The 16502-nt window shown below is 38.8% G+C and overlaps 1 protein-coding gene across 2 annotated transcripts in view; it reads right to left on the reverse strand.

Annotated features, from left to right (window-relative positions):
• EPB41L5 (erythrocyte membrane protein band 4.1 like 5) overlaps positions 1-16502 on the reverse strand; it is a 146623-nt gene that overhangs the window by 116585 nt on the left and 13536 nt on the right. For both annotated transcript variants that reach the window (XM_082630346.1, XM_082630345.1), the window contains exon 3: positions 10551-10655. In XM_082630346.1, the coding sequence (XP_082486472.1) occupies positions 10551-10655 (105 nt within the window). The remainder of the gene's footprint in view (positions 1-10550; positions 10656-16502) is intronic.

Below are 16502 nucleotides of genomic sequence, written 5' to 3' on the forward strand. Positions count from 1 at the left end.
TTTTCCTTAAGCCACAGAATGTTTATTTGCTAAAGAAGAGTTATTACTAAATAAGAGTCCATAGGTGGGCTTCTGGAATACCTGAATTACCTATGTATGTGCACAGAATGTTATATGTACGTGCCTTTTTCTAGGGAAGGCATCCATAGATTTTGTCATCGTAACTCAAGGTTTAAGATCATAACTGGACTATATAAAATGATACTAAATTAAGTTTACATTTGAAAATAGAAACGGGGCAGTATTGTGCAGTCAACTAAAAACAAGGGTAACCATATATCCTAGTATGCCAGAATAACCCTTGTTTAGGCCTACAATACCAACCTCTCCATCCAGTAAGTCCACCTCTGGCACTCTACAGTGGCCTGGCTGAAAAAGTGAAGAAACAAACAGAAAATCTGAATATAACTATAACAAGTAAAGAGATTGAGTCACTAATCAAAAAACTTCCCAGAAAAGCCCAGGTCCCAGATGGCTTCACTGGTGAATTCTACCAAGTGCTGAAATAAGAATTAACACCAATCCTTCGTGAGAGCTTCCAAAAATTAGAAGAGAGAAGACTTTCCAATTCATTCTGAGGCCAGTACAGCTCTAACTGAAACCAGACAAAGATATCACAAGGGGGAAAAAACACAAAAAACTATAGACCAATATTCCTTATGAATATGGACTTCAAAATCCTCAACAAAATCAAATCAAGCAACATATATAAAGGATTACACGCCATGACCAGTGAAATTTATCCCAGAAATGCAAGGAAGGTTCAACACACCAACAAAAATGTCAATGTAATACATCATATTAATAGAATACAGGAAATATACCATATGATCTCAATAGATGCAGAAAAAGCATTTAACAAAACCCAACACCTTTTCTCAATAAAAACGTGCAATTAAATAGGAATAGAAGACACCTTCTTCAAAATGATAAATGGCACCTATAAAACTCCCACAGGTAACATCATACTTGATGGTGAAAGACTTAACACTTTTCCCCTAAGATCAAGAATAAGACAAGAGGGCTTCCCTGGTGGCGCAGTGGTTGAGAGTCCACCTGCCGATTCAGGGGACGTGGGTTCGTGCCCCGGTCCGGTAAGATCCCACATGCCATGGAGCGGCTGGGCCCGTGAGCCATGGCCGCTGAGCCTGCGCGTCCGGAGCCTGTGCTCCGCAACGGGAGAGGCCACAACAGTGAGAGGCCCATGTACCGCCAAAAAAAAAAAAAGAATAAGACAAGAATGTCCACCTTTACCACTTCAATTCAACATTTTGCTAAAGGTTCTAGACAGGGCACTTAGGCAAGAAAAAGAGATAAACGAAAAAGAAATAAAAGGCATTCAGATTCAAAAGGAAGAAGTAAAACTATCTCTTTTTGCTGATGACATGATCTTATACATAAAACACATAAAAACTAATACATAAGTTCAGCAAGGTTGCAAGATACAAGATACATATGTGAAAATGAATTCTATATACTAGAATCCAAACAAAATCCAAAAATGATATCAAGAAAATCACATATTACAATAGCATCAAAGGAATAAAATGCTAAGAGTAAGTTTAACCAAGAAGGTGAAAGACATGTAAACTGAAACTATAAAACAGTTTTAAGAAATATAAAGACCTACTACATGGAAAGACATTCTGTGGTCATGTATAATACTTAACATTGTTAAGGTGATGAACTTCCCAAATGGATATACAGATTCAGTGCAACTCTGGTCAAAACTCCAATTGCCTGATTCACAGAAAGATAGACAAGATGAAAAGGCAGAGAGCTATGTACCAGATGAAGGAACAAGATAAAACCCCAGAAAAACAACTAAATGAAGTGGAGACAGGCAACCTTTCAGAAAAAGAATAAAGAATAATGATAGTGAAGATGATCCAGGACCTCGGAAAAAGGATGGAGGCAAAGATTGAGAAGATGCAAGAAATATTTAACAAAGACCTAGAAGAATTAAGGAACAAACAAACAGAGATGAACAATACAATAACTGAAATGAAAACTACACTAGTAGGAATCAAGAGCAGAATAACTGAGGCAGAAGAACAGATAGGTGACCTGGAAGACGGAATGGTGGAATTCACTGCTGAGGAACAGAATAAAGAAAAAAGAATGAAAAGAAATGAAGACAGCCTGAGAGACCTCTAGGGCAACATTAAACTCAACAACATTCGCATTATAGGGGTCCCAGAGGGGAAGAGAGAGAGAAAGGACCTGAGAAAATTTTTGAAGAGATTATAGTCGAAAACTTCCCTAACATGGGAAAGGAAACAGCCACACAAGTCCAGGAAGCACAGAGAGTACCATACGGGATAAACCCAAGGAGAAACTCGCCGAGACACACAGTAATGAAATTGGCAAAAAAAAAAAGACGAAGAAAAATTATTGAAAGCAGCAAGGGAAAAATGACAGGTAACATACAAGGGAACTCCCATAAGGTTAACAGTTGATTTCTCAGCAGAAACTCTACAAGCCAGGAGGGAGTGGCATGATATACTTAAAGTGATGAAAGGGAAGAACCTACAACCAAGATTACTCTACCCAGCAAGGATCTCATTCAGATTCGATGGAGAAATCAAAAGCTTTACAGACAAGCAAAAGCTAAGAGAATTCAGCACCACCAAACCAGCTCTACAACAAATGCTGAAGGAACTTCTCTAAGTGGGAAACACAAGAGAAGAAAAGTACCTACAAAAACAAACCCAAATCAATTAAGAAAATGGTAATAGGAACATACATATCGATAATTACCTTAAACGTGAATGGATTAAATGCTCCAACCAAAAGACACTGGCTTGCTGACTGGATACAAAAATAAGAGCCATATAAATGCTGCCTACAAGAGACCCACTTCAGACCTAGGGACACATAAAGACTGAAAGTGAGGGGATGGAAAAAGATATTCCATGCAAATGGAAATCAAAAGAAAGCTGGAGTAGCAATACTCTTATCAGATAAAATAGACTTTAAAATAAAGAATGTTACAAAAGACAAGGAGGACACTACATAATAATCAAGGGATCAATCCAAGAAGAAGATATAACAATTATAGATATATATGCACCCAACATAGGAGCACCTCAATACATAAGGCAACTGCTAACAGCTATAAAAAAGGAAATCGACAGTAACACAATAATAGTGGGGGACTTTAATACCTCACTTACACCAATAAACAGATCATCCAAACAGAAAATTAATAAGGAAACACAAGCTATAAATGACACAACAGACCAGACAGATTTAATTGATATTTATAGGACATTCCATCCAAAAACGGCAGATTACACTTTGTTCTCAAGTGCACATAGAACATTCTCCAGGACAGATCACATCAGTAAATTTAAGAAAATGGAAATCATATCATCTTTTCTGACCACAATGCTATGAGATTAGAAATGAATTTACAGGAAAAAAAAAGTAAAAAACCACAAACACATGGAGGCTAAACAATACATTACTAAATAACCAAGAGATCACTGAAGAAATCAAAGAGGAAATCAAAAAATACCTAGAGACAAATGACAATGAAAACACGACGACCAAAACCTATGGGATGCAGCAAAAGCAGTTCTAAGAGGGAAGTTTATAGCTATACAAGCCTACCTCAAGAAAAAGAGAAAAATCTCAAATAAACAATCTAACCTTACACCTAAAGGAACTAGAGAAAGAAGAACAAACAAAACCCAAAGTTCGCAGAAGGAAAGAAATCATAAAGATCAGATCAGAAATAAATGAAATAGAAACAAAGAAAACAATTGCAAAGATCAATAAAACTAAAAGCTGGTTCTTTGAGAAGATAAACAAAATTGATAAACCATTAGCCAGACTCATCAAGAAAAAGAGGGAGAAGACTCAAATCAATAAAATTAGAAATGAAAAAAGAGAAGTTAAAAAAGACACTGCAGAAATACAAAGCAACCTAAGAGACTACTACAAGCAACTCTATGCCAAAAATATGGACAACCTGGAAGAAATGCACAAATTCTTAGAAAAGTATAACTTTCCGAGACTGAACCAGGAAGAAATAGAAAATATGGAACAGACCAATCACAAGTAATGAAATTGAAACTGTGATTAAAAATCTTCCAACAACCAAAAGTCCAGGACCAGATGGCTTCTTCACAAGTGAATTATATCAAACATTTAGAGAAAAGTTAACACCTATCCTTCTCAAACCCTTCCAAAAAACTGCAGAGGAACGAACACTACCAAACTCATTCTACGAGGCCACCATCACCCTGATACCAAAACCAAAGATACTACAAAAAAAGAAAATTACAGACCAATCACTGATGAATATAGATGCAAAAATCCTCAACAAAGTACTAACAAACAGAATCCAACAACACATTAAAAGAATCATACAGCAGGATCAAGTGGGGTTTATCCAAGGGATGCAAGGATTCTTCAGTATATGCAAGTCAATCAATGTGATACACCATATCAACAAACTGAAGAAGGAAAACCATATGATCATCTCAATAGATGCAGAAAAACCTTCTGACAAAATTCAACACACATTTATGATAAAAACTCTCCAGAAAGTGGGCACAGAGGGAACCTACCTCAACATAATAAAGGCCATATACGACAAAACCACAGCAAACATCATCCTCAATGGTGAAAAACTGGAAGAATTTCCTCTAAGATCAGGAACAAAACAAGGATGTCCATTATCGCCACTCTTACTCAACATAGTTTTGGAAGTCCAAGCCACGGCAATCAGAGAAGAAAAAGAAATAAAAAGAATACAAATTGGAAAAGAAGAAATAAAACTGTTACTGTTTGCAGATGACATGATACTACACACAGAGAATCCTAAAGATGCCACCAGAAAACTACTAGAGCTAATCAATGAATGTGGTAAAGTTGCAGGATACAAAATTAATGCACAGAAATCTCTTGCATTATTACATACTAATGATGAAAAATCTGAAAGAGAAATTAAGGAAACACTCCCATTTACCATCGTAACAAAAAGAATAAAATACCTAGGAATGAACCTACCTTGGGAGACAAAAGATCTGTATGCAGAAAACTATAAGACTGATGAAAGAAATTAAAGATGATACCAACAGATGGAGAGATATACCATGTTCTTGGATTGGAAGAATCAATATTGTGAAAATGCCTATACTACCCAAAGCAATCTACAGATTCAATGCAATCCCTATCAAACTACCAATGGCATTTTTTACAGAACTGGAACAAAAAAATCTTAAAATTTGTGTGAAGATACAAAAGACCCCGAATAGCCAAAGCAGTCTTCAGGGAAGAAAGCGGAGCTGGAGGAATCAGACTCCCTGACTTCAGACTATACTACAAAGCTACAGTAATGAAGATAGTATGGCACTGGCACAAAAACAGAAATATAGATCAATGGAACAAGATAGAAAGCCCAGAGATAAACCCACGCACTTACGGTCAACTAATCTATGACAAAGGAGGCAAGAATATACGGTGGAGAAAAGACAGTCTCTTCAGTAAGTGGTGCTGGGAAAACTGGACAGATACATGCAAAAGAATGAAATTAGAACACTCCCTAACACCATACACAAAAATAAACTCAAAATGGATTAGAGACCTAAATGTAAGACTGGACACTATAAAACTCTTAGAGGAAAACATAGGAAGAACACTCTTTCACATAAATCACAGCAAGATCTTTTTTGATCCACCTCCTAGACTAATGGAAATAAAAACAAAAATAAACAAATGGGACCTAAAGAAACTTCAAAGCTTTTGCACAGCAAAGGAAACCATAAACAAGACGAAAAGACAACCCTCAGAATGGGAGAAAATATTTGCAAACAAATCAACGGACAAAGGATTTATCTCCAAAATATATAAACAGCTCGTGCAGCTCAATATTAAAAAAGCAAATAACCCAATCCAAAAATGGGCAGAAGACCTAAATAGACATTTCTCCAAAGAAGACATCCAGATGGCCAAGAAGCACATGAAAAGCTGCTCAACATCACTAATTATTAGGGAAATGCAAATCAAAACTACAATGAGGTATCACCTCACACCAGTTAGAATGGGCATCATCAGAAAATCTACAAACAAGAAATGCTGGAGAGGGTGTGGAGAAAATGGAACCCCCTTGCACTGTTGGTGGGAATGTAAATTGATACAGCCACTATGGAGAACAGTATGGAGGTTCCTTTAAAAACTAAAAATAGAATTACCATATGATCCAGCAATCCCACTACTGGGCATATACCCAGAGAAGACCATAAATCAAAAAGGCACATTCACCACAATGTTCATTGCAGCACTATTTACAATAGCCAGGTAATGGAAGCAACCTAAATGCCCACAGACACATGAATGGATAAAGAAGATGCGGTACATATATACGATGGAATATTACTCAGCCATCAAAAGGAACGAAATTGGGCCATTTGTTGAGACACGGATGGATCTAGAGACTGTCATACAGAGTGAAGTAAGTCAGAAAGAGAAAAATGAACATCGTATATTAAGGCATGTATGTGGAACCTAGAAAAATGGTACAGATGAACAGGTTTGCAGGGCAGAAATTGAGACACAGATGTAGAGAACCAACGTATGGACACCAAGGGGGGAAAGCAGCAGGGGGTGGGGGTGGGGGTGTGATGAATTGGGCGATTGGGATTGAGATGTATACACTGGCGTGTATAAAACTGATGACTAATAAGAACCTGCTGTATAAACAAACAAACAAACAAACAACTCCAATTGCCTTCTTTTCAGAAACAGGCCAGCTGATCCTAAAATGTATATGGATATATGAGTGACTCAGAACAGCCAAAACAGAAGAATGAAATTGAAGGACTCACACTTTCCACTTTCAAACTTACTACAAAGTTACACTGATCAAGACAATGTGGTGCTGGCATAAGGATCGACATACAGATGAAGGGAACAGAACCAAGAACCCAGAAACAAACCCGTGCATCTACGCTCAACTGACCTTCAGTAAGTGTGCCAAGACCGTTCAACGGGGAGAGAATAATCTGTTCAACAAGGGGTGGTGCTGGGACCACTGGATATCCGCATGTAGAAGAATGAAGTTTGACCCTTACCGTACAGCATATACCAAAATGAACTCCAAACAGACAAAAAAGAAAACATGCCTAAATCTTTGTGACTATGGAATAGGCAATAGTTTAACTCTTACAACTCAACAATAAAAAGTAAATAACCCAATTTTAAAGTGAGTAAAGAATCTGAATAGACATTTCTCCAAAGAAGATATACAAATGGTCAATACACACATGAAAAGATGCTCCCATCTTTTCCATTAGGGAAGTGCAAATCAATACCACAATGAGACCACTTCATACCAACTAGTTAGAATCAAAAAGAAGGGGAAATGTTGTGTTAGTGAGGATATGCAGAAATTGGAACCCTTATACACTGCAGATAGGAATGTGGAATGGTGCAGTCACTATGGAAAACAGCTTGGCAGTTCCTCAAAAAGTTATACAAGCAAGTTACCCTATGACCCAGTAATTCTACTCCTAGATACATACCCAGAAGAACTGAGAATTATGTTCAACGCAAAAACTTGTACACAAATGTTCACAGCAGCATTATTCATAATAGCCAAAAATGAATAAACTTAAATGTCTATCAGTGAATGAATAAAAATGTGGTATATCCCTACCGTGGAATATTACTCACCTATAAGGATCAAGCACGTACTACAACATGCAAGAACCGTAAAAACATTATGCCAAGTGCATTTCCAGACTCAGAGGCCACATATCACATGACTCCATTTGTATGAAATTCTCAAAACAGGCAAATCCATACAAACAAAAGATTATTAGCCTTTGCCAGGGGCTATGGGGAGTAGGAATGTGGAGTGACGTAAATAGTGAGCCTCTGGCTATAAATGGCACTCTAGGGACAAGTGGCACAACTTGAATGGGGTCTGAGGATTAGATGGTGGAAATGTCACAATGGTAACTTCATGGTTTTGATGCCTGTATTGAGTTATGCGGGAGGGACGTGCTTGTTTGTAGGAAAGTCAGGGGTAATGGGATATCCTACCTGCAACTCTCTCAAATGGTTCCAGAAAAAGAGCTATGGGAACCACTGGGTTAACTTAGTTTACACAGATGATCTTGGCCAAAAATCCACACGATCTAGCACGTTCATTATCTTCACCAACAAAGTGAACTGTCGTAAAGCATCAATTTTGTTTAATTCTGGGGTTACATCTGGCCACGCTCTGAACCACTGACACTCATCTCTATGTTCACTTATGTCACAAGACTGTTATGGAAGTGAGTCAGCACTTTAAGAATACCTAAAGCACTATCTAGAGTTCATCTTCCATAGCTTTCATCCACCAGTTATTGTTCTTCCAGCTCAATTCACAAAGAGTATTTTAGTGACGGCACAAGTAGAAAGTGAAAAAAACGTAAGACTACATAAATTTAATCTAAAATGCCTAGATTTCTGAGCATTGGGAGGGAGAAACTAAAACTAAAAAAAGTAGGGATTACAAATTCTAATGCTGGCTTTACCAGACACTTGTTATGACCAGAAGAAGAGCGCTCTATGTGTATGAAATGAGAGGAAAAAATATGGGATCTAGTAATCCAGTAATTGCTGATATTAGCAAAGAGTAAGTATTGCAACTTAGGAACGGCTGCACGTCTGTTTCTTTCCACAATTACTTAAATACTTTAAGAAATGGAAAGAAAGTACCTGAAACGTAACATGGGCACACTTCTACCTCTTTTCCCTCACAACCCCTCAAAAAACGGGAGGCTGTGTGATTTCCCCCAAAATCATTTATTCTTTTCAGCTGGTTGTAAGACTTTAACTCCATTATACTAGAGATGAGAGTTTAATGATATTCAACTCACCAGTTAACCAAGCCTTTATCAAACTAAGTAGCAGAGGAGAATTCAATTCAGTAAATGGTCTTGTGGGCTGTTACCACATGCTGGGTATCAGAGGTTAACTAAGATTCATTCCCTGCCCTTAGGGGGTTTCCTCTAATAGACAAGAAATAAGGTTCAAAAGAAGAATGAAAGACATGCTTCCTATACTAAATCTATTAAGCGAACAGAACTCTGAAACTATGGAAAACAGCTTTTCAAATTTTTTCATGTTTATGGGTGCACACATATCCAGATTTTTTAAAAACAGAAAAATTCAATTACCCTTTTGTAAAATTCAATTCAAAAAAATTCAATTACCCTTTTGTAACCCTTTTTATTTTTTTCATCATTCATGTCAACTAGTATACTTAAAAATAACTGTTTTTAATGAGCTGCAGGTATTCCACTATAAGGATGTATCAAAATTTACCTAACCAATACCCTGTAGCTAAATGCTCATGCTTTTTTTTTTAATTGGGGATCAGGGGAAATCAAGAAAACAGCTGCAGCTAACACTATTAACAGCTGTACATTTAGCTAAGATGCTCTATAAAACCATCCTAGGAGTTCATCTCCAATACATGTGGGTTTATAAAGTATCTTACAAAGGTATTCCAGTTAATTTATCAATCACACCAAATGCCGCCCCCCCACCGAAAACTCACTCCAAAAGGAACTTGAGAATTCTTATTACGCAATATATTTGTCCCCATGGGTCGGGTCCTAAACGCTGCAATTACTGTGTCACTAAACACACACACACACACACAGACCCCATCACAAACTTCCAGAAAACAAGCCTTAAGGTCTTGATATCCTCCTCCCTGCTCCCTCCCTCTCCTGGCTACTGTGAATGCCCTACTCTAGGCCTTAATATTACTTTTATCCCCAAAGTGTTTGCACTGACCCTCTCTGACTTCGTTCTCTGGCCACTCCAAACAATCCTACACAATATTCCTATGTAAAACTTCCTAAAGAAAAATATAACCTCCCTGCCTGAAAAATTCCTAATCCCAGTTATTAAAGAATAGTGCCAATTTATTACTAACATTTTTGCTACTCAGTTTGGCCACTAACCCACCTTCCAATCTTAACTACTACTCTCTTGCAAATACCCTCCAGTCAAATCCTAGTAAAGCACTCAATTCTTTGAAAAGCCTCCAACTTCCTACCCTATTACATATGTTGTTCTCTCATCTGAAATGCACAAAGAACATGTCAAAGAACATCTAGATAATTAGAGATCTGGAAGGGACCTTAGGGATATCCTAGTCCACTCACCTTAATTTGCAAACTAGGAACTTCTGTCACTCATTCACCCAAGAGCCCAGAAACCTCCCATCCCAGCATCCTCAAGACACAGTGGTAACTCTAGTATGCCCGAGACCAATCCACCGGTTGAAATTTCCAGGTCTCATCTGTAAAGATCATGCTCTAGCAATTTGGCTTAGGGCCAGAACTCTTTTTTTTTTTTTTTTAAACAAGCACTTCAGGTTATTCTTAAGCAAGGGGTCAAAGCTTCAGGCCATAATAAGAAAAGCACAGGAAAAAAGAAGACACTGAGTATATGTATAGCCTTGTAGCACTTAGCACATCATCTGACAATTTTCATTTCTGTCCCCATTTTAGAGCCTCCAAAAAACAGATACTCACTGCTACTTGTGCCGAATCCATAAATCTCAGTCCAAAATAGTCGCTTTCAATAAGGTCCAAGTGGTACATAATCTGATCAAACAGCTCTTGCCCTTTGGCTTTTTTCTGAAATGGCAAGAAAATAAATCAGTAAGTGACTTATAAGATCAACAAGTCTGAACTGAAGATGGTTTTAATTACACAAGATCTCCTAAAAAAAAAATAGTTGCAACACCAAGTATTACCATGTAGCCAGTTATGGGGAAGATACCATGGTTTTCCAATAAACCATTTAACGCCAAAAGAGAATTTGTGATCTATTATGTGCTTTTCTGGATAGTGTCACTTCCTATCAACAAACAAATATTACTGTGTACCCAACACTATGTGTAAGAAGAAACTCTTGTCAATTTTTAGGGTCCCTACTTTAAAGGAGCTTTATAATAACTGAAAAGAGAAAACAAGAAATCTTGGAACACTTAAGCACAAACTATGTGGAACGAACTATATCTGCCAGAGAAGAGAAGAGAGAGTCACTGAGACTAGAATCATCAGTGAAGACTTGAAGATCGGTCTTAACCTGGAAAGAATGTAGGGTAGGAAATAGCAAAAGCAGAAATGGAAGGTGGGAGGGAAAATGGACAGCGAGAAAACTACTGATAAACTCAGAAGACACCAAACTGGAGGGAGTCAGGGTGATAACAAAGAAGCTTGCACAGAAAAAGCAGGTCGCAGAGTGTGCTCTCAGGACCCCTGAGGGATCCCCAGATGAAAGATCCACATGGTCCCAGGATTCTCCTCACGTACCCTCAATCAAAACAACATACTGCAACAGAGTGAATGCAGGAGCAGATAAGAGAATCTAAGTACTGGTCTATTAAATCAAGCATTAAAGAGACTGGCAAATAATGCTACTCTTCTCACTTAATTCTTTTGTTGTTTAGTAAGATAGTTATTTTTCATAAAAATGTTACTTATGTTAATCTATCAGGGGTATATTATTGCTATTTTTAAATTAACCAGTAAAGTTTTTCTTTAATTTTTCAGTTTTTTTTTTTTTTTTGGGGGGGCCACACCACGTGGCATGTGGGATCTTAGTCCCTGACCAGGGATCAAACCCCCGCCCCCTGCAATGGAAGCGTGAAGTCTTAACCACTGGACCACCAGGGAAGTCCCTAATTTTTCAGTTTTAATTTCTAATATGGTAACTATCCATAAATATAACCTTTTAAGTAAAAGCACTGTTGAGATCCTCAATTTTCATATAATGTTGTATCCATGCCCCTCCCCCTAGTTTCAAATTATTTAGAATATTTCCCATAAAAAATGTAGATTTTTTTATTGAATCATCAATTTCTGCCTTTTAACTGACAACTTGATTATTTCAACTTGTCCACTGCTTCTTCTGCACTTTCTACATCCTTTCTATTTGACAAACTGTCATCCCTTTATCAAGACAGAACTTTACCAGGGCCGCATGCCCCCAATCTCCCCTCCACCCAATCCTCATCAGGTTTTATGGATATACCTCCTCTATTTCTCTTTTCTTTGGTCATGGCTAATTTTTTTTAAGACCACAACTTTACTTTGGTATTCAATCATTCTTTACATGTCTTACACATGTACATTACACACACCTAGCAGCATCTGCTAGATTTCTCTACTCATTTGAGTTTTTCCTCAAGAAATGTTTCCCATGTGGGACTTTATATGTAATCTTCTATGTTTGAGAATATTTTAATCATGCTCTTATACTTGAATGACAGTTGGCTGGATATAAAATTCAAGGTTCAAAGTTACTGTCAATACTATATTACTCAAAATACATTACTCTATCACTCAAAATATATTACTCTATCGTCTTCCTACAGTCTATGTTGCCACTGAAAAGTGTGGTGTCAATTTCAGCTCCCCCCACACACACTGTGCAGCATGTGTGAGATCTTAGGGATCAAACCTGTGCCTCCTGCAGTGGAAGCTCAGAGTCTTAACCACTGGACGGCCAGGGAAGTCCCTCATTCTTTTTTTTTTTGCGGTACGCGGGCCTCTCACTGCTGTGGCCTCTCCCGTTGCGAAGCACAGGCTCCGGATGCGCAGGCTCAGCGGCCATGGCTCACGGGCCCAGCCGCTCCGCAGCATGTGGGATCTTCCCAGACTGGGGCACGAACCCGCGTCCCCTGCATCGGCAGGCGGACTCTCAACCACTGCGCCACCAGGGAAGCCCCCTCATTTCTTTTTAAAGCTGAATAATATTCCACAGTATGTATACAGTCGGCCCTCCATACGGCAGGTTCCGTATCCTTGGATTCTGGTATCTGCAGCAGGCTCTGGAACCAATCCCCCACAGACACCGAGGGACGACTGCATGCCATTTTGTTTACTGATTCATCTGTTGATGAGCACTGGGTTGTTTCCACCTGTTGGCTACTGTGAATAATACTGCTGTGAACAGGGGTATACAAGTATCTGAGTCCCTGCTCTCCATTCTTTTGGGTACATACTTAGGAGTAGAATACTGTAATTCCATGTTTAACTTTTTGAGAAACCATCAAACAGTTTGCTGTAGTACCTGCACCATTTTACATTCCCACCACCAATGCACAGGGTTCCACTTTTTCCACATCCTCACAAACACTTGTTATTTTCTGGATTTTCTTTTTCTGTGTTGGTAACAGCCAACCCAATGGGTGTAAAAGGGTATCTCATGTGGTTTTGATTTGCATTTCCCTAATGCCTACTGATGTTAAGCATACTTTCACGTACTTACTGGCCATTTGCGTATCTTCTTTGGAGAAATATTTATTCAAATCCTTTTCCTGTTTTTGATTTGACTTGCTTTTTTGCTATTGAGTTGTAGAAGTTCTTTATATATTCTCTATATTAACCCATTATCAGATACACAATTTGCAAATATTTTCTCCCATTTTGTGGGTTGTCTTTTTACTCTCTTGATAGTGAGTGTCCTTTAATACACAAAAGTTTTTAATTTTGATGAAGTCCAACTTATTTATTTTTTCTTGTGCTGTGCCTACGTTTTATTGTCATATCCAAAAAAACATTGCCAGATCTAATGTCATGAAGATCTTCCCCTATGTTTTCTTCTAAGAGTTTCATAGTTTTAGCTCTCACACTTAAAATTTTGTCATTCTGATTCTACACCCACTCTGATGTGTCCGTGTCTTCCTCACAACCAAGCAATTAACTCAGTCCTCCAACGAGACTGCGTGTCAGACAAACTCAACCCTCACCCTATCTCCCTGGAGAGAGCATCAGGCTCCATCAGTTAAGAGCTCAGTCCCACAAGACTGCTCCCACTTCCGATGCCAATCGCAGGTCCAGATTGCTACTGGCTATTAAACAGCTTCTCATGACTTCCTCCTTGGCTTCAATTAACTTGCTAGAACAGTTCACAGAACTCAGGAAATCAGTTTACTCACTAGATTAACAGTTTATTACAAAGGATATCAGCAGATACAAATTATCAGCCAGATGAGGAGATACACAGGGTGAGGTCCCAAACACAAGAGCTTCTGTCCCAGTGGAGTTTGGGACCCAGCACGTGGAAGTGTCCTGGTTCACCAACCCAGAAGCTCTCCAAACCTGTCCTTCTGGGTATTTATGGAGGCCTCATTAAATAGGCATGACCAATTAAACCACTGGCCACTGGGGACTGAACTCAATCTCTGGACCCTCTTCCCTCCCAGCTGGGGTGGGGCTGGGGGTGCCAGCTTCCAACCTCCTCATCACATGGTGAGTGCCCCAGTCAACCAACCTCTATCAGTGGGTTACCTAAGGGCTTCGTTAACATAACAAATACACTTTTAGGGCTCTCCTGACTTAGAAAATTCCAAGGGCTTTAGGAGCTCTGTGCCAGAAACAGGACAAGGATCAAATATATGTTTATTATAAATCACAATACCACAGTCGTCTTTGACCCCTTTTGAGTTAATGTTTGTATATGGTGTAACCAATCCAACTTCATTCTTTTGCATGTGGATATTCAATTTTCCCAGCACCATTTGTTGAAAAGACTCTTCCCTCATTGAATGGTGTTAGCACCTCTGGAGAAGATCATCTGACCATGTATTCGAAGGTTTATTTCTAGACTCGCCATTCTGTTCCATTGGTCTGCATGTCTGTTTGTATGCTAGAACCACACTGTTTTGATTACTACAGCTTGGTAACAAGTTTTCAAATCAGGACATGCAAACTCAACCTTTTACTCCTTTTTCAAGACTGTTCTGGCTATTTGGAGTCCCATGAGATTCCATATGAATTTTAGGATGGTCTGTCCAATGTGTGCAAAAAATGTTCTTGGAATTTTGATATGGAGTGCACTAAATCTACAGATCACTTTGGGTAGTACTGCCCTCTTAACAATATTAATCTTTCAATCCATGAACATGGGCTATCTTTTCTTTAGATATTCTTTCATTTCAGTAACGTTTTGTAGTTTTCAGTGTACATGTTTTCTGCCCCCTTGGTTAAACTTATTCCTAAGTATTTTATTCTCCTTGATGCTACAGTGAAGGAATTATTGTCTTAATTTCATTTTTGGATTGCTCACTACTAGTGTATAGATGTGCACTTGATTCTTGTTGGTTGATCTTGTATCCTGCAACATTTCTAAATTCTTTTTTTTTTTTTTTTTTGCGGTACGCGGGCCTCTCACTGTTGTGGCCTCTCCGGTTGCGGAGCACAGGCTCCGGAGGCGCAGGCTCAGCGGCCATGGCTCACGGGTCCAGCTGCTCCGCGGCATGTGGGATCTTCCCGGACCGGGGCACAAACCCACGTCCCCTGCATCGGCAGGCGGATTCTCAACCACTGCGCCACCAGGGAAGCCCTCTAAATTCTTTTATTAGCTCTAATAGTTTTACTGTGGAATCTTTAGGGTTTCCTACTTATCAGATCAAGTCATCTTGAACAGAAGTAATTTTACTTCTTCCCTTAGAATTTGGATGCCTATCATGTCTTTTTTCTGCTTAACTGCTCTGACTAGAACTTCCAATACTATGTTGAATAAAAGTGCTGAAAGCAGGCATCCTTGTCTTGCTCCTAATCTTAGGGGAATAGAGACTTATCTTCCATTTCTTAACTTTTCTCTTACGCTTTCTATTTTGTACTTTCTTCCCTCCTATGAGAAGAGTTCCTAAATATGATCTTCCCACTCACTAATTAGTCCTTTATTTTAAATTTGTCTCCTTATTTTGCTATATTCATTAGGATGAATAAGCTTCTCTGTTTTATGTATAACAACAGAAAGAGCTCAACCCTAGTCTGTATCAGCTCCATTTAGCTCTGAGAAATTAGTGGGAGTGTAGATGAGTCCTAGAGGAGAGGCCCAAGAATCAGAAAACCATAGTCAATCACTTCCCATTCAACAAACAACTTTTCAGGTCTGTGATTCACTCCCATTCCAAAGGGAAAGGGAAAGGAATACTAGATACATTCCTTTCATTATAATGTATCACTCCCTGAGAGTTTGATGGAAGAGGGGTAGGGAATTTAGGTAAAGAAATTTTAAGGGACTTCCCTGGTGATCCAGTGGATAAGACTTTGCCTTACAATGCAGGCGGTGCAGGTTTGATCCCTGGTCAGGGAGCTAAGATCCTACATACCTCAGGGCCGAAAAACCAAAACATAAAGCAGAATATTGTAACAAATCCAATAAAGACCTAAAAAAAAAAAAATGTCCACATCAAAAAAAAGCGCTTCCCTGGTGGCGCAGTGGTTGAGAATCTGCCTGCCAGTGCAGGGGACTCAGGTTTGATCCCAGCCCGGGAAGATCCCACATGCTCTCATCCTCATCTTTATTTTGCCAAAGCATCATCTGCCAGCTTCTTGAAACATGGGAGCTGTGTTTTGAGAAAAGAGAGAATGGGCTTCTGCCAGCTGGGTAGCTGCCTCCTCAGAATAAAAATCTTTTCAAGGGTATGTACTGACTCCTTAATAGAGGCTAATTATAGGCCAACC

Source organism: Mesoplodon mirus (assembly GCF_964341445.2).
Source record: "Mesoplodon mirus genome assembly, chromosome: 8".
NCBI classification, from domain to species: Eukaryota; Metazoa; Chordata; class Mammalia; order Artiodactyla; family Ziphiidae; genus Mesoplodon; species Mesoplodon mirus.